Source organism: Bombina bombina, chromosome 2 (genome assembly GCF_027579735.1).
Source record: "Bombina bombina isolate aBomBom1 chromosome 2, aBomBom1.pri, whole genome shotgun sequence".
Classification (NCBI taxonomy): domain Eukaryota; kingdom Metazoa; phylum Chordata; class Amphibia; order Anura; family Bombinatoridae; genus Bombina; species Bombina bombina.
The window spans coordinates 1,122,918,312-1,122,937,502 of NC_069500.1; the positions used below are offsets into that span (position 1 = coordinate 1,122,918,312).

At 40.7% G+C, this 19,191-nt stretch overlaps 1 protein-coding gene across 4 annotated transcripts in view; it reads left to right on the plus strand.

Annotated features, from left to right (window-relative positions):
- FNIP2 (folliculin interacting protein 2) overlaps positions 1 to 19,191 on the plus strand; it is a 281,392-nt gene that overhangs the window by 64,030 nt on the left and 198,171 nt on the right. For 3 of the 4 annotated variants that reach the window (XM_053703781.1, XM_053703783.1, XM_053703782.1), the window contains exon 1: positions 4,516 to 4,986. The exons of the other annotated variant lie outside the window; for it this stretch is intronic. In XM_053703781.1, the coding sequence (XP_053559756.1) occupies positions 4,790 to 4,986 (197 nt within the window). In that variant the 5' untranslated portion in view covers positions 4,516 to 4,789. Of the gene's footprint in view, positions 1 to 4,515; positions 4,987 to 19,191 lie in introns of those variants that run through there. 4 annotated transcript variants of the gene reach the window in all.

The following is a 19,191-nucleotide window of genomic DNA, read 5'->3' on the forward strand; positions in this document are numbered from 1 at the left end:
ATGCTAAGTCAGTGGAATGGGGATTACTCAGATTTGTCCCCTATGCTGAATCTGGATCAAGAGACCAGAAATTCTCTTCTATGGTGGCTCTCTCGGCCACATCTATCCAAGGGGATGCCCTTCAGCAGGCCAGATTGGACGATTGTAACAACAGACGCCAGCCTGATAGGTTGGGGCGCTGTCTGGAATTCCCTGAAGACTCAGGGATCTTGGACTCAGGAGGAGAGTCTCCTTCCCATAAATATTCTGGAATTAAGAGCAGTTTTCAATGCCCTTCTGGCTTGGCCTCAGTTAGCAACTCTGAGGTTCATCAGGTTTCAGTCGGACAACATCACGACTGTGGCTTACATCAACCATCAGGGAGGGACAAGAAGTTCCCTAGCAATGATGGAAGTCTCAAAGATAATTCACTGGGCAGAGTCTCACTCTTGCCACCTATCAGCGATCCACATCCCAGGCGTGGAGAACTGGGAAGCGGATTATCTAAGTCGCCAGACTTTTCATCCGGGGGAGTGGGAACTTCATCCGGAGGTCTTTGCCCAAATACTTCGGCGTTGGGGCAAACCAGATCTGGATCTCATGGCGTCTCGCCAGAACGCCAAACTTCCTTATTACGGATCAAGGTCCAGAGACCCGGGAGCGGTTCTGATAGATGCTCTGACAGCACCTTGGGTCTTCAACATAGCTTATGTGTTTCCACCCTTCCTGATGCTTCCTCGATTGATTGCCAGGATCAAACAGGAGAGAGCATCGGTGATTCTAATAGCGCCTGCGTGGCCACGCAGGACCTGGTATGCAGACCTAGTGGACATGTCGTCCTGTCCACCATGGTCTCTACCTCTGAGACAGGACCTTCTGGTGCAGGGTCCTTTCAAACATCCAAATCTAATTTCTCTGAGGCTGACTGCATGGAGATTGAACGCTTGATCTTATCAAAGCGTGGATTCTCGGAGTCAGTGATTGATACCTTGATACAGGCTAGGAAGCCTGTTACCAGGAAAATTTACCATAAAATATGGCGCAAATACTTGCATTGGTGCGAATCCAAGAGTTACTCATGGAGTAAGGTTAGGATTCCTAGGATATTGTCTTTTCTACAAGAAGGTTTAGAAAAGGGTTTATCCGCTTGTGTAAAAGGATGGACAAAGCTGAGATTTGTCCCTTTAACGAACTAACGTCTGTCAGAAGTTCCAGACGTTCAGGCTTTTTGTCAGGCTTTGGCCAGGATTAAGCCTGTGTTTAAAACTGTTGCTCCGCCATGGAGCTTAAACTTAGTTCTTAACGTTTTACAGGGTGTTCCGTTTGAACCCCTTCATTCCATTGATATCAAGCTGTTATCTAGGAAAGTTCTGTTTTTAATGGCTATTTCCTCGGCTCGAAGAGTCTCTGAGTTATCTGCCTTACATTGTGATTCTCCTTATCTGATTTTCCATTCAGACAAGGTAGTTCTGCGTACTAAACCTGGGTTCTTACCTAAGGTAGTCACTAACAGGAATATCAATCAAGAGATTGTTGTTCCTTCATTGTGCCCTAATCCTTCCTCAAAGAAGGAACGACTTCTGCACAATCTGGACGTTGTCCGTGCCCTGAAATTTTATTTGCAGGCAACTAAAGATTTTCGACAAACTTCTTCCCTGTTTGTCGTCTATTCTGGACTTCTGGCTTCGTAGTATAATACGTTTAGCCTATGAGACTGCTGGACAGCAGCCTCCTGAAAGAATTACAGCTCATTCTACCAGAGCTGTGGCTTCCACTTGGGCCTTTAAAAATGAGGCCTCTGTTGAACAGATTTGCAAGGCTGCGACTTGGTCTTCACTTCACACTTTTTACAAATTTTACAAATTTGACACTTTTGCTTCTTCGGAGGCTGTTTTTGGGAGAAAGGTTCTTCAGGCAGTGGTTCCTTCCGTATAAAGATCCTGCCTGTCCCTCCCGTCATCCGTGTACTTTTAGCTTTGGTATTGGTATCCCATAAGCAATGGATGACCCGTGGACTGACTACACTTAACAGGAGAAAACAAAATTTATGCTTACCTGATAAATTCCTTTCTCCTGTAGTGTAGTCAGTCCACGGCCCGCCCTGTTTTTTATGGCAGGTCTAAATTTTAAATTATACTCCAGTCACCACTGCACCCTATAGTTTCTCCTTTCTCGTTTGGTTTCGGTCGAATGACTGGATATGACGTAGGGGGGAGGAGCTATATAGCAGCTCTGCTTGGGTGATCCTCTTGCACTTCCTGTTAGGGAGGAGTTATAATCCCATAAGTAATGGATGACCCGTGGACTGACTACACTACAGGAGAAAGGAATTTATCAGGTAAGCATAAATTTTGTTTTGATAATAGGAGTAAATTGGAAAGTTGCTTAAAATTGCATTCTCTATCTGAACCATGAAAGAAAAAAAATTGGGTTTAGTATCCCTTTAAGTTAATATTCCTAAATAAAATATAATCCTTAGGTTTTCTTTACTTATCCAGGTCCCAGTAATATTAAAAAAAACACACTACGCATAACTGTAGTTTCTTAATCCAAGATGATCTAAACTCATTTTTATTCCATTTTTGTTTTTGATCTACTGGGGAAATGATTAACCAAACTCATTACCTTTTTTTTGACTGGTCTGATTAGCAGAACAGAAGCCGTTGTTCCCTCTCCAGGTAATGATGAGCTATTAATAAGCCTGTAACAATGACAGGATGTGTTTCGTGCTTCTTGTTTTTTTTGTTTGCACATAACAGCAGCATTTAGCCAAGAAGTATTGGCCGCATCTAGAAATACTGTGGGTTTATCTTACCTACTTTATTGCATTGGTTTAGGGAGACTTTATTGATATATTCTTATTTTTAGGAAGATTGATTTAATAATTGTTTTTAGTTTTCTGCATCTAAAAACGGCATATGACATTCATGTAACTTTCCAAAATCTCTAAGGGATCAGTTAGATTAAAAGTAATGGCAGCTGCAAGACTTTCCTCTCAGACCAGAATCAGACTTTTTATGGCTCATAACGGTGTGTTGCAAACTGACCCTGCACTGCTTGTGTGTAGGGGCTCAACTTAAAGTGAATGTCAAGTTTGATGAATCAGTGCCCGGTTTTTAAAAATCTTATTAAAAACAGGGGCACTCTCATTCATCAAACTTTACATTTCACTTTTGTTAAAATACTAACCTGTTAATCTTGAAAGCCGCTTCAGCGATTCTCCCTCCTGCCACTCATCACTTTATACGTCAGCAATGACGAATACGGCATCCTCCAATTACGGCTTACCCCCAGGGGAATCCTTGCCTGAGGCAACGCCGTGATTGGAGGCAGCCAGATTCGTCATTTTTGACATATGAAGTGGCTTGAGACGGACGGGGGAAGTGCTGGAGCGGCTTTCAAGATTAAAAGGTAAGTATTTTAACAAAACGAGTGAAAAGTAAAGTTTGAATGAAAGTGCCCGTGTTTTTAATAGGGTTTTTAAAAGCCTGGCACTGATTCATCAAACTTGGCATTCACTTTAAATCTATTTCTAGATCATTCTCTGCTGTACGCTTAGGCTAATGCACTAACATATTTTGAGAGGAAACTCTTGAAAGCTTCTCTTTTCTAAATAATGTTAGTCCAGTTAAAAAGGTATTGCTGCATACTGCAATACACCTTGTTATTTTTGGGGAAACTAGATGTTTTCTGATTTCCAATATGCTTCACGTTACCCCTTGCACAAAGCTTTAGAAAAGTAATCGTGTGCTGATACAAAGTAAGTAATGTATGGTAATCTTTAGGCAGTATATGTTCTCTTCTCTCTATTGTTTGAACAGCGTTATAGGCATCTACTACTCCATACCTTATACCGTCTATCATATTAACGTTTCTGCAGTTAAATTGTCGCTTGACTGACTGACATGCAATTTATTATATATGTCCCCTTTATACATAACTCAAAGTACAGATAGATTTGATTAAAGGGACATGAAACCCAAACATTTTCTTTCATAATTCAGATAGAGAATACAATTTTAAACAACTTTCTAATTTACTTCTATTATTTAATTTGCTTCCTTTTCTTGTTATCCTTTGCTGAAAGGTTTATCTAGACCAGCCCACTTGCAGCAGAGAACCTAGGCTCTAGCTGTTGATTGGTGACTGCATATATATATATATATATATATCGATTGTGATTGGCTCACCCATGTGTTCAGTTAGAAACCATTAGTGCATTTCTGCTCCTTCAACAAATTATACCAAGAGAATGAAGCAAATTAGGTAATAGAAGTAAATTAGAAAGTTGTTTAAAATTGTATTCTCTATCTGTATCATGAAAGAAAAAAATGGGGTTTCATGTCCCTTTAAATAATGACACAGCTGCACTTTGTATGTAGTGTAGCAGTTGAGCATTCAATAGTCACATGATCCCCACCATCTCACATGACAGATTAGTCCTGGCACTCCCAGCATCTGGGGGCGGGACTGTCACTGCAGCCCTGCCTTTTTACAACACTACCATATGCTTGTGTCTTGTGACCAGTTCACAGTTTAATGTATGTTCAGCATGTGAGTGGATGGCAGGAGAGCATTGCACATATGTACTCCTACTAGCTGTGTTATGCAGCAGGAGTATGGCACAGTGCAGTTCTTCATCACCTGTTTGTAGAGTGGTTTTTGTTTAATCTCCATTTGAATGTAAAACAGCCATTGTCTGAAAGGCACTTTAAGGATTATGATCTTTATGGAATAGTCTGTTTGCTTTTCATTTCACCCTATGTCCTAAAACTTTACATGAGAAAGCTTGGCACTGTTGGACAGGAATATGTGTGGGGGCACACAAAGAAGTGGCAGATCAGTACTCTGCTCACCCAACAAAATGAGAAACTCCTGGGCCACACGTTGCATGCAAGCAAGCAAATGCAGGGAGCACTCCTTCAGCCCAGTGAGGGGCAAGTTAGCTAAGGAGTGGAGCAGTGCCTGTCTGTCTGATGCTGCTTTTGATACACAGATATCACACAGGTAAGATAATGAGCATTACTAATAGATGCCTTATTACCACTTAATCAGTATTATCCTATGCAGCTCTATAATTTATTTATGTAGTGATGAATCTGACCAATGGGAGTTAAACTGGATATCAGTAAGTGATAAAACACGGCAACCAGAGCTGATAACTTTTATATAGCTTTGTTTTATTAATGACCTCTCATGATTCCCTTCAGGAAGTAACCACAGTTTTTCTGACTCCTCTTCCATTTCTACTTCGTTAATTGCTTTTTGAGTTCATTTAGACCAGGGTTGTCTAATCTTTTTTTTATATAAGAGGCTTTTCTCTCTCTCCTTTTAAGGACTGATGAGCATGACAAAATACTTGTCTGAACACGGTCTTAAAGGGCCATTAAAGTAAAATAATTATGTGCTTTAATTTGTTAGTTTGTAATTTTAGGTTAAACACATGGTTAAATTACTTTTTGGGAGCTGTAAAGAACTGCGGAAGCTGCCGCTGACCTTATTAGCGGCGGAAATCACATGACCCAGCTGTGTGACTACCTCTGATTGTGTGACCAGCAGTTTCCACTCGGTACCAGCAGTGTTCTGCGTGTCACAAGCTGTATTTTAACTATGTGTTTAACCCTTTTGCCCTTTCATTATTTAATTTAATGTCATTTTGTATTACTGAGCCTAGATTAGTTGTCATTTAACCGCTATAAACGTACAGGTAAAGTCTCAGTCCAGAGGTGCAAGCCTTGAAGCTTCTGCACAGGACCCAGTCCGTGAGCCAACCAGGAATTATGTGCATGATCCTGCCAGTCACTGGTTGTGTCCTTTGTGTGGATTAAACATTTAGTAATCTAGACCCACTAATGCTGTAACCCATTGTTTCTCAGTGTTCCTCAAGTACCCTCAACAGGCCAGATTTTGATTAGAGCTGAACCAGTGCACAGGTGAAATAATCAGCTTATTGGTGAGAGCTGGTTAATAACCATGGTGTTCCTGATAAGCTGATTACTTCACCAGTCCTCTGGAACAGCTATAATGAAAACCTGGCCTGTTGGGGGTACTTGAGGACCGTGGTTGAGAAACAGTTCTGTATCCAATAAGAACATGCAATGCTTTTATTGTCTCTGTAAAGCCAATGGACTGGGATGCATTATTTCCATGTTGACCTTGTGTGTGTTTTATATAAAAATTGTACTCCACAAGCAAAACTGATACAAATGATGGATGTGTTTGTACACCTTGTGCCAGATGGGTTTAACTTTGTGACTTTGAAAGGACTCAAATGTTGGCCATTGTGGGTGAATTTGAAACGAAAACAAAACATTACTGTAACGTAATCTATGAATTGTCTTGTTTTATGATGGTTTTTATTAAACTCTTCAGAAAGCTCATAAAAACCTGACAGCTATGTAATCTCACTGCACACATGCACATTGTACTCTTCATAAAAGGAACAACCTTCTGCGTAATGTATATATTTTCTTTTACGTCACAAATATAGTCCTTGCATATAAAAGCCAAGATATTTATAGGACCATTAAATATACAGTAGAATAACATAATCTACAAACGCAGAATAAAAATACAATAGTAGCACCTAGTCTGAATTTCAATTTGTCAGTAGATTTTGTTCTAAGATATTTCAAAAAATGCTTCCATTTCTCTGCACACCGTATCATATGTTAGCGCTGCGAAATCTGTTGCCGCTCTACAAATAACCGATAATAATAATATGTTAGTCGTCAGCAAATTACAGTCTCATATTCGTAGACACTGAACTCTTGCACATGCTCAGTAGGAACTGGTGTCTCAGACCGTGCATATAAAATGAGTAAGAAAAAAATGATAATAGAAGTAAACTGGAAAGTTTATCGTTGACTTAAGTGTCCCTTTAAACATCAGAGTACTGCAGAACCAGTAATGTCTCTGCACAGTGTTGGCGTTGTGTCCTGTTTTCGCCTGCCTCTGTAGCTCCCCACTCTCCTAGTTGCATGTTTGCACTGCCTACAGGGTTGGCAATATTATGGCATGAGTGCCCAAGGTATCATTCTGCCAGTGGGCTACCACCATACTGCTTGCTTTCTATTATTGTTATAGTGCTTTAAAAGGATAGAAAGGTCACAATATAAATGTGCATTTGAAATAGAAGCACTTTTTCATTCTAGTTCCATTAGTAAAAATGCTTCTAGTAAATACACACATATCCTGTGAGGGTCTGCACACCAGTATTCAAACACCATGTCTGTTCAAAGAGTGTATTGCTTCTGTGAAGATGTCATTTGTGTCATATAAGCCACTGCTGAGAAGGTGCACAGGCCCTCACAGCATATGTGAGTATGCTCCTGAAAAACAGTAATAACTTTTACTAGACCTTTCTTTCACTTTAATAATGTATATATTCCTTTTTAAAACATGCTATAGATACCAAGGGCACTTTTATATAGGTAGGGGTCTGTCCAATCCAAAGAACATTAAAAAAATACCAGTGTAGTGTGTGGTGTTTTTGTTTTAACAAAGATTAAATTGTTCTATGATATTTGTGAACATGGGTCCTGTAAGGACTTAAAGGGATATGAAACCTTCAGGGGCTGAACCAAAAATGGGTCGACTCCTAAGCGTACATTATTGCTTTTCAAATAAAGATAGCAAGAGAACAAATAGAAATTGATAATAGGAGTAAATTAGAAAGTTGCTTAAAATTGCATGCTCTATCTGAATCATGAAAAAAAAATGGGTTTAGTGTCCTTTTAATATAGCAATGTTGGTTGTGCAAAGCTGGGAAATTGGTAATAAAGGGATTCTCTTTTTTTAAAGGGACACTGAACCCAAATTTTTTCTTTCGTGATTCAGATAGAGCATGCAATTTTAAGCAACTTTCTAATTTACTCCTATTATTAATGTTTCTTCGTTCTCTTGCTATCTTTATATGAAAAAGAAGGCATCTAAGCTTTTTTCTTAGTTCAGAACTCTGGACAGCCGTTTTTGATTGGTGGATGAATTTATCCACCAATCAGCAAGGACAACCTAGGTTGTTCACCAAAAATGGGCCGGCATCTAAACTTACATTCTTGCATTTCAAATAAAGATAACAAGAGAATAAAGAACATTTGATAATAGGAGTAAATTAGAAAGTTGCTTAAAATTTCATGCTCTATCTGAATCACAAAAGAAAAAATTTGGGTTCAGTGTCCCTTTAAACAATAAAAAATTCTGGAGTAAACTGTCCCTTTTATTCTATGAGGACTGATTTGTTTTGTGCTGCTATTTGTGCTATTTTTTCACATGATGGAAAATTCTGAATATGTATTAAGGTGTAACTAGTTATAGCATTTTCAGAATACTTGTTCCCCCCCCCCCATATGGCTTTCTTTACAATGGTGTCCTCGTTTCTCTTCTTCCTTCCCTATTGGCTTGTGTTTGGGTGTACAGTGAGTGATGTATTGTGCAGGAAAACATATAAAATACCAGTCATTATCCTCTCCCAGGGATACAACTTATAACTGTGCACTAAGTACAAATAATCAGACTTGGCAGGAATATAGGTAAATAATACTATATTTAGTTGAAACAATGCAACATTTTACTTGTTGCCTTTGTGTCCCACAGCCTATTGCTTCTTATTTGCTAAATAAAGTGTTTCTTCCCCAATCAGGAGAACTTGTAATGGTTCTTAGTGGAGGATCGATGCCAGTATGTCATTCAGCTGGGCACAAATGTGTTTTAATGAGCATTAAACACTTGTTATCCTTTAATTCTCTAGTACAATATTATATGTCCCTCTCAGAGGGTGTCCAATATTCTAATACCTCTGTAGTTTGTGTGACATGGCATGATAGTAAGTGGTGCAGTGTGCTTGGTTTGTGTAGTAGACTTGCCTGTATTATCAATAGGAGAACACAGGAACAAATTGGCACCTTTATGCTGCAAATTAGCATAAGGAGCTGCAGAGAGGCAAGGAATCAAATTTGATTGTTCAACCATGGCATTTTTTACTACTTCATTTTAAATCCATACAAAATCTATAGCCTGTTTAAATGAATAAATATGCATACAGTGCACACGCAGCAGCCTTCATTAATACATGCTATGAGTGGCGGTGGCATGGTGTAGTGGCTGGATATGACTTACTGACATCTACAGTAGTTTATGTGCGGTTTGAAAACTATTATTTGTTGATGTTTTAAGGAAGCATTTTTGCAGTTACTAATGCCTGAAAAATCTATGACATTTTAAGGGGTTAAATTATTACTGCTAAGTGTTGACAGCCTTTGTGCTGTCTTTAAGATTTTTAACACATCTCTTGAAAACAAATTTGTTTTTGTTTTTTAAAAAAAATTGTTTGTTCACTGCCAAATAATTCATTTTCAGAGAGAATCTGATGTCTGGAACCAGAATATGCATATTGACATTTGCTGACCTTGCCTTTGCCACAGTTAGATAGTCAGTCATACCTTACATGTGCGCTAGTGGTGACACTCCACCTCTCTGGAGTTTCCATTGCATGACTGGAAACGTTAAAGGGACACTTTCAACAATATCTTTCCTTGTTAAAAATTAAGTGTATACAAAACTAAATCCCCAAGTATCTAGAGCTGTAGTGTTTCTGCAGGTCTGAAATACAAGTGTGCTCCAATACGTAGCTTAATCTCATAAAAGAAAAGTGCATCAGGGAGTTTAATGCTGAAATGTTACCAGTGTCAAACTTTTCTCAACATCTTTCTATAAAATGCTGGGGACCATAAGGCAGTTTTATATTGTCACTAAACAGCAAACATTTCAAATATGGACATAATAAATAAACTGAAATTGTAAACCCTCTAGAATGTGGAGGAAGGCTGCATTTTAACTCCTTGGTAGTAGCTGGCAACTTTTCTGGCAGTCACGTCAGCCCTAACTTTGATACTATTTTCATCACCAAGCAATATTCAGAGAACCTGCATGCTGTATTTAACAAGCAGCTGTTTCCCTACCCTTTTTAATTTTTTCTGGGGCAGTCAACTTCTGAAATATTCTCAGTCTGGAATAGTGACTGTTGAATGTTTCTCTACATGCAACATTTTAAATCCCGATATAACATGTTTGACACCTGCAATAATTGGAAAGTTAATTGGGCACTGGATCAGATAGGCCCAGTACCGGATTTACATCTCAGGTGCCTATTGGCACAGAAATCTAAAGTGCTCCCCCCTAAAACAAAAGTGTATCACTCACAATATTATTATTATCGGTTATTTGTAGAGCGCCAACAGATTCCGCAGCGCTATAAACAAAGGGGGAGTACAACAAAACAATTATATGGTAGAGGGCCCTGCCAAGAGTTGCACTGTTGTAGTCAGCTCTTAAGAAGGTGATCTACAAACAGCTGGACTTTTAGGCTTACATGCTAAGAGGGTTCAGGGGATTGCAGTGGAGGAGAGGAACTGGTATTAGGAAAGGTTAGCGTAGGTTGTGTGCGTCCCTGAACAGTAGAGTCTTTAGGGAGCACTTGAAGCTTTTAAAACTAGAAGAGAGTCTTGTGGAGCGAGGCAGAGAGTTCCACAAGATGGGAGCCAGTCTGGAGAAGTCCTGTAAATGGGAGTGTGATGAGGTGACAAGAGAGGAGGAGAGTAGGAGGTCATGAGCAGAGCGAAGGGGACGGGAGGGAGAGTATCTGGAGACAAGGTCTGAGATGTAGGGGGGAGCAGTGCAGTTGAGGGCTTTGTATGTAAGAGTGAGAGTTTTGTGTTTGATCCTAGAGGCAAGAGGAAGCCAGTGAAGGGATTGGCAGAGAGGCGCAGCAGATGAAGAGCGACGTGTAAGGAAGATGAGTATGGCAGAGGCATTCATTATGGATTGTAAAGGAGCTAGGCGGCAGGTGGGGAGACCAGAGAGGACAGAGTTGCAGTAATCAAGGCGGGAAAGAATGAGAGAGTGGATTAAAATCTTAGTTGTGTCTTGTGTAAGGAAGTGTCTAATTTTAGAGATGTTTTTACAATATCCGGATTAATTTTCCAATAGTAGAGTAAATCATATAGGTTACATTTGGCCTGAGTTTGTTTTACTTCATCCCCTTCTAGTAGTATGATCTAGTACCCCCATCCGCAGTAGATGCACTGTCTTAGATGAATGTCATGTGTCGTCATTCCCACCAATTACAGCAGTGTTTTCTGACTACTTTTTCAAACTTGCAAAAAACGGTTGGGTGTCCAGTGCCCAAAGTGCCTCTGCACAGGCGCACGGTCCACGATTCTACACAGATTGCCTTGGACATAGGGTGAGGTAGCCTGCAGATCCCTTGGGCTGTTGTGCTAGAAGGCAGGAGATGCTTCCTGGTTGCTATGTTCTGCGATTGGTGATGGCTCTTGATTCAGGGACTTGAGGCATGGCTAGAATTAAAAGGAGCAGTAACATGCAAAACGCTCAGTGCTAAGAGTAGGTAGGTGTGCGTGTCAGTGACGGGCAGCAGCACAACGCCACTCTATGGAGGGTGCCTGTAGGCACATGTCTAGTTTGCTTAATTAAAAATCAAGCCCTGGATAGGGCACTTGCTGCTACTCACTGTTATGCTAATAAGCACTGGATCATTAGATACTCCTGAAATAATGAAACAAGTCTAGCGTTATTTTAGGCCTGCCCTTCGTTCTTGATAGACATATGCATAATACGGAATGTGAGTGTTTTATGCGTTTCTAGCCCCATGACTGTGCATTGCTGGCACTTTCTTGCCTTGTGATCAAGGAGGAATCCACTAGATGGTAAAACCGAGGCACACTGCCTCACACACCATGTGTGCTAACAGGAGGTGAAGGCAGGACAGCACAGTATTGTAAGCAAATGCCAGACAATGTAGGACAGAAGAGCAATGCTCAGTCTGCTCAGCAGCTTTTGTGATGAGGGGACAGCCCCAGTCATCTGATTGTCTTGTGCTGTGAAATTGAATCCACATGGAGGTGAGTGCAGCTGCCACAGAGGCCGCCCAGAGAACACAGCACAGACTTCCGACCATGCACAGGAGGCAATGGATGGGAAGCTGCTTAAATACAGGTACACTAAAGGTTATAAGAGTGGTACCAGCCATGTAGTAGTGTCAGATTTATTAACAAGGTTTTTACTGGTAAGCAGATTAGTCCTTTATGTTACATAACATGATGCTGATTAGATTGTGTGTGTGTATGTATGTATGTGTGTGTGTGTATATATATATATATATATATATATATATATATATATATATATATATATATATATATATATATATATATATATATATATATATATATATATATATATATATATATATATATATATATATATACTGTATATGTGTGTGTATACAATATATGGGGGAGACAACCCCCCCCCCCATATCTTTTAATACTCTTAGGCAGCAAATCAAACACAAGCTCAAACCACTGGTATAGCTATGTGAGCTCTGTATTTAATTAACCTTTGCAGAAACAGTGCTAAGTATTTTTATCTTAATTGGACATTTAATAATAGATTCTTTAAAACTGTTCTCTGCTTTCCTCATTAATATTCTAGATTCTGGACTTTTAAAGCTGGCAAAAATGCACAGTAACACACTACATAGCACACACTTACACATGCAGATACACACACACTACATAGCTTGCACATGCACATATACACACACACACACACTACATAGCATACACTTGCACATACACACACACACACACACACACACACACACACACAACATAGCATACACTTACACATGCAGATACACACACACACACACACACACACACACACACACTACATACCATAAATTTACACATGCAGATACATACACACTACATTGCATATACTTGCACATGCAGACACACACTACATATCATACTTATACAGGCAGATACACACACACACACACACACACACACTACATAGCATACACTTATACATACACACACACACACACACACTACATAGCATACACTTATACATGCAGATACACACACACACACACTACATAGCTTACACTTATACATGCAGATACACCCACACTACATAGTATACACCTACACATGCAGATACACACACACACACACACACACACACACACACACACACACTACATAGTATACACTTAAACATGCAGATACACACACTTCATAGCTTACATTTATACATGCAGACACACACACTACATAGCATACAGTTATACATGCAGATACACACACACACACACACACACACACACACTTATACATACAGATACACACACACACTACACAGCTTACACTTATACATGCAGATACACACACATACACACTTTATAGATACAGATAGACACACACTACATCATATATGGGTATCTGTAACTCGTATGGGGTCCTGGGGTTGGTAAGCAAATTAGCTGGCAGTCTGGGGCTGCCACTGTTCGTTACCCTGGTGTTGGCACTGCTCATCGTATAAAACTGAAGGCATGCTAGTATTATCACTGTGGGTTAGAGTCATCACTACCAGGGGTTAGAGGTCATCATTTCCTGAGGTCAGAGGATATACAGCCTTCCTACTCCTGCTTAACCCACACAACATAACTTTTCCACAAGGAATCTAACGGGTATATAACCATGGGAGAGAAAAGCCAGCTGCTCTGAGTATGTGCCCAACAGAATTAAAAAATTTTTTTTTTAAATGCATGGGGCAATGCGGGACAGATGGCTAGCAACGCAGGACAGACCCCTAAAATCTGGACTGCCCCGCGAAAATCGGGACATTTGGGGGGGGTATGGGGATGTTCAGCTGTTCCCTCAGTCACACAGCCAGTGAACACATTTTTACAGATTCTATTGATTCCTTGCTATTCCTTTACAGGTAAACTTTTAGCTAAACATTTCTTTAGAAAAATAAACTGTCATATATATATATATATATATATATATATATATATATATATATATATATATATATATATATATATATATATATATATATATATATATATATATATATATATATATATATATATATATATATATATATATATGTGTACATCCTATAAAGACACAGGGGATAGACATTACTACAGTACAGAGAAGAGAAGCCTCCTTGTTTGTGTTGGAATTGTGGTGAAGTGTAATGGCCAGATTAAAAAGCAAACCTTACACCATTTTATAGGTAAAAATAATATATTTTCTTCTTATTTTCCCTAGATGAAAGTTTAATTTTTCTCTTGGAATTAACATTGTAATCTAGTCTAAATACTAAAAGGACCTACGTGTACTATATGATATCTAATTTATTTTATTTTTCTATTGTCCTGTATTTTTCTCCTGTTAAGTGTGATCAGTCCACGGGTGGTCATTACTTCTGGGATATTAACTCCTCCCCAACAGGAAGTGCAAGAGGATCACCCAGCAGAGCTGCTATATAGCTCCTCCCCTCTACGTCACACCCAGTCATTCTCTTGCACCCAACTAATAGATAGGATGTGTGAGAGGACTGTGGTGATTTTACTTAGTTTTTATAACTTCAATCAAAAGTTTGTTATTTTAAAACAGCACCGGAGTGTGTTGTTCCTTCTCAGGGAGAATTTGATGAAGAATCTACCTGAGTTTTTTTCTGTATGATTTTAACCGGAGTAGTTAAGATCAGGTTGCTGTTCTCGGCCATCTGAGGAGTGAGGTAAACTTCAGATCAGGGGACAGCGGGCAGGTTCACCTGCAAAGAGGTATGTAGCAGCATATTATTTTCTGAGAATGGAATTGACTAGAAAATACTGCAAATACCTATATAAAGTAAGTTCAGCCTTAAATGCAGTAGTAGTAACTGGTATCAGGCTGTCATGTATGTATATTTTCACTTCAGTATTCTGGGGAATGGCATTTCACTGAAATAATACTGTTTACATAAAACTTTAGCCTATTTTGCAGTTAAAACGGCTTGCAGCAGGCTTTTTATGACAAATACATTTATTGAGGTTAAACGTTTTTTCTGGCATGTGAAATCGTTTATATTTCTGAGGTACTGGGTGAAAACTTATTTGGGCATTAGTTTTATCCACTTGGCGGGCATTTTATTTGATTTATGACAGTTTACTGATCTCCCTCACTGTTGTGTGTGAGGGGGAGGGGCTGAATTTGGCGCTTTTACTACGCATCAGAAATTCAGTCACAAGTCTGTTCTTCTTCCCTGCATGATCCGGTTCGTCTCTACAGAGCTCAGGGGTCTTCAAAAGTTATTTTGAGAGAGGTAATCACTCACAGCAGACCTGTGAGATTGTGCTTGACTGTGATAAAAAACGTTACATTCTGTACTTTTTTTCTGCTATTAAAGGGCTAGTTATCCATTACTAATGGGAGCAATCCTTTGCTAAAATTGTATTTTTACTGAGAAAAAAGTTGTTTTTCATAAAATTATCTGTTTTATTGTACTCAACTGTCATATCCTTCTGTGCTTTTTAAAGGCACAGTGCGTTTTGCATACTATTTATAAAAGTTTGCTGGTTATTTGCTAGTGTGTTAAACATGTCTGACTCAGAGGAATATCTCTGTGCTATATGTGCTAAAGCCAAAGTGGAGCCCAATAGAAATTTATGTACTAATTGTATTGATGCTACTTTAAATAAAAGTCAATCTGTACAAATTGAACAGCTTTCACCAGACAACGAGAGGAAAGTTATGCCGTCTAACTCCCCTCACGTGTCAGTACCTGCATCTCCCGCTCGGGGGGTGCGTGATATTGTAACGCCGGGTACTTCAGGGCGGCCATTACAAATCACATTGCAGGACATGGCTAATGTTATGACTGAGGTTTTGTCAAAATTGCCAGAACTTAGAGGGAAGCGGGACCACTCTGGGGTGAGAACAGAGTGCGCTGATAATACTAGGGCCATGTCAGATACTGGGTCACAGTATGCGGAACATGAGGACGGAGAGCTTCAATCTGCAGGTGACGGTTCTGATCCCATTAGAGTGGATTCAGACATTTCTAATTTTAAGTTTAAGCTTGAAAACCTCCGCGTACTGTTAGGGGAGGTATTAGCGGCTCTGAATGATTGTAACACCGTTGCAATTCCAGAGAAATTATGTAGGCTGGATAGATACTATGCGGTACCGGCGAGTACTGACTTATTTCCTATACCTAAGAGGCTTACAGAGATAATTACTAAGGAGTGGGATAGGCCCGGTGTGCCCTTTTCCCCCCCCCTCCTGTATTTAGAAAAATGTTTCCAATAGACGCCACCACACGGGACTTATGGCAGACGATCCCTAAGGTGGAGGGAGCGGTTTCGACTCTGGCTAAGCGTACCACTATCCCGGTGGAGGATAGCTGTGCTTTTTCTGATCCAATGGATAAAAAATTAGAAGGTTACCTTAAGAAAATGTTTGTTCAACAAGGTTTTATATTACAACCTCTTGCATGTATTGCGTCTGTCACGGCCGCATCAGCCTTTTGGTCCGAGTCCCTGGAAGAGACTCTTTACTCAATAACTATAGAGGAAATTTCAAACAAGCTTAAAACAATTAAGCTAGCTAATTCATTTGTTTCAGATGCCGTTGTACATTTAACTAAACTTACGGCTAAGAATTCCGGATTCGCCATTCAGGCACGCAGAGCACTGTGGCTAAAATCCTGGTCAGCTGATGTTACTTCTAAATCTAAGTTACTCAACATACCTTTCAAAGGGCAGACCTTATTCGGGCCCGGTTTGAAGGAAATTATCGCTGACATTACAGGAGGTAAAGGCCACGCCCTACCTCAAGACAGAGCCAAGCCGAAGGCTAGACAGTCTAATTTTCGTTCCTTTCGTAATTTCAAGACAGGAGCAGCATCAACTTCCTCTGCACCAAAACAGGAAGGAGCTGTTGCTCGCTACAGACAAGGCTGGAGACCTAACCAGTCCTGGAACAAGGGCAAGCAGGCCAGAAAACCTGCTGCTGCCCCTAAGACAGCATGAATTGAGGGCCCCCGATCCGGGACCGGATCTAGTGGGGGGCAGACTTTCTCTCTTCGCCCAGGCTTGGGCAAGAGATGTCCAGGATCCCTGGGCGTTAGAGATCATATCTCAGGGATATCTTCTGGACTTCAAATCCTCTCCCCCAAAAGGGAGATTCCATCTGTCAAGGTTGTCAACAAACCAAATAAAGAAAGAGGCGTTTCTACGCTGTGTACAAGATCTTTTATTAATGGGAGTGATCCATCCGGTTCCGCGGTCGGAACACGGACAGGGGTTTTACTCAAATCTGTTTGTGGTTCCCAAGAAAGAAGGAACCTTCCGATCCAATCTTGGATTTAAAGATCCTAAACAAATTCCTAAGAGTTCCATCGTTTAAAATGGAAACTATTCGGACAATCCTACCCATGATCCAAAAGGGTCAGTACATGACCACAGTGGATTTAAAGGATGCTTACCTTCACATACCAATTCACAGAGATCATTTCCGGTATCTAAGGTTTGCCTTCCTAGACAGGCATTACCAGTTTGTAGCTCTTCCATTCGGGTTGGCTACGGCTCCAAGAATCTTCACAAAGGTTCTGGGGGCTCTTCTGGCGGTGCTAAGACCGCGAGGAATCTCGGTAGCTCCATACCTAGACGACATTCTGATTCAAGCTTCAAGCTTTCAAACTGCCAAGTCTCATACAGAGTTTGTACTGGCATTTCTAAGATCGCATGGGTGGAAGGTAAACGAAAAGAAGAGTTCTCTCGTTCCACTCACAACGGTTCCCTTCTTGGGGACTCTTATAGATTCTGTAGAAATGAAGATTTACCTGACAGAAGACAGGTTAACAAAACTTCAAAACGCTTGCCGTGTCCTTCATTCCATTCAACACCCGTCAGTGGCTCAATGTATGGAGGTGATCGGCTTAATGGTAGCGGCAATGGACATAGTCCCCTTTGCACGCCTACACCTCAGACCGCTGCAATTGTGCATGCTAAGTCAGTGGAATGGGGATTACTCAGACTTGTCCCCCACTCTGAATCTGGATCAAGAGACCAGAAATTCTCTTCTGTGGTGGCTTTCTCGGCCACATCTGTCCAAGGGGATGCCATTCAGCAGGCCAAATTGGACAATTGTAACAACAGACGCCAGCCTGTTAGGTTGGGGCGCTGTCTGGAATTCCCTGAAGGCTCAGGGATCATGGACTCAGGAGGAGAGTCTCCTGCCAATAAACATTCTGGAATTGAGAGCAGTTCTCAATGCCCTTCTGGCTTGGCCCCAGTTAACAACTCGGGGGTTCATCAGATTTCAGTCGGACAACATCACGACTGTAGCTTACATCAACCATCAAGGAGGAACAAGAAGTTCCCTAGCGATGATGGAAGTATCAAAGATAATTCGTTGGGCAGAGTCTCACTCTTGCCATCTCTCAGCAATCCACATTCCGGGAGTGGAGAACTGGGAGGCGGATTTCCTAAGTCGTCAGACTTTTCATCCGGGGGAGTGGGAACTTCATCCGGAGGTCTTTGCCCAAATACTTCGACGTCGGGGCAAACCAGAGATAGATCTCATGGCGTCTCGACAGAACGCCAAGCTTCCTCGTTACGGGTCCAGATCCAGGGATCCGGGAGCAGCCCTAGTAGATGCTTTGACAGCACCTTGGACCTTCGGGAGAGCTTATGTGTTTCCACCCTTTCCGATGCTTCCTCGATTGATCGCCAGGATCAAACAGGAGAGAGCATCAGTAATTCTAATAGCGCCTGCGTGGCCACGCAGGACCTGGTATGCAGATCTAGTGGACATGTCATCCTGTCCACCTTGGTCTCTGCCTCTGAGACAGGACCTTCTGATTCAGGGTCCTTTCAAACATCAAAATCTAATTTCTCTGAAGCTGACTGCCTGGAGATTGAACGCTTGATTTTATCAAAGCGTGGATTCTCTGAGTCAGTAATTGATACCCTGATACAGGCTAGGAAACCTGTTACCAGAAAGATTTATCATAAAATATGGCGTAAATACCTGTATTGGTGCGAATCCAAGGGTTACTCTTGGAGTAAGGTTAGGATTCCTAGGATATTGTCTTTTCTACAAGAGGGTTTAGAAAAGGGTTTATCCGCTAGTTCCTTAAAGGGACAGATCTCAGCTCTGTCCATTTTGTTACACAAACGTCTGTCAGAAGTTCCAGACGTTCAGGCTTTTTGTCAGGCTTTGGCCAGGATTAAGCCTGTGTTTAAAACTGTTGCTCCGTCATGGAGTTTAAACCTTGTTCTTAACGTTTTACAGGGCGTTCCGTTTGAACCCCTTCATTCCGTTGATATAAAATTGTTATCTTGGA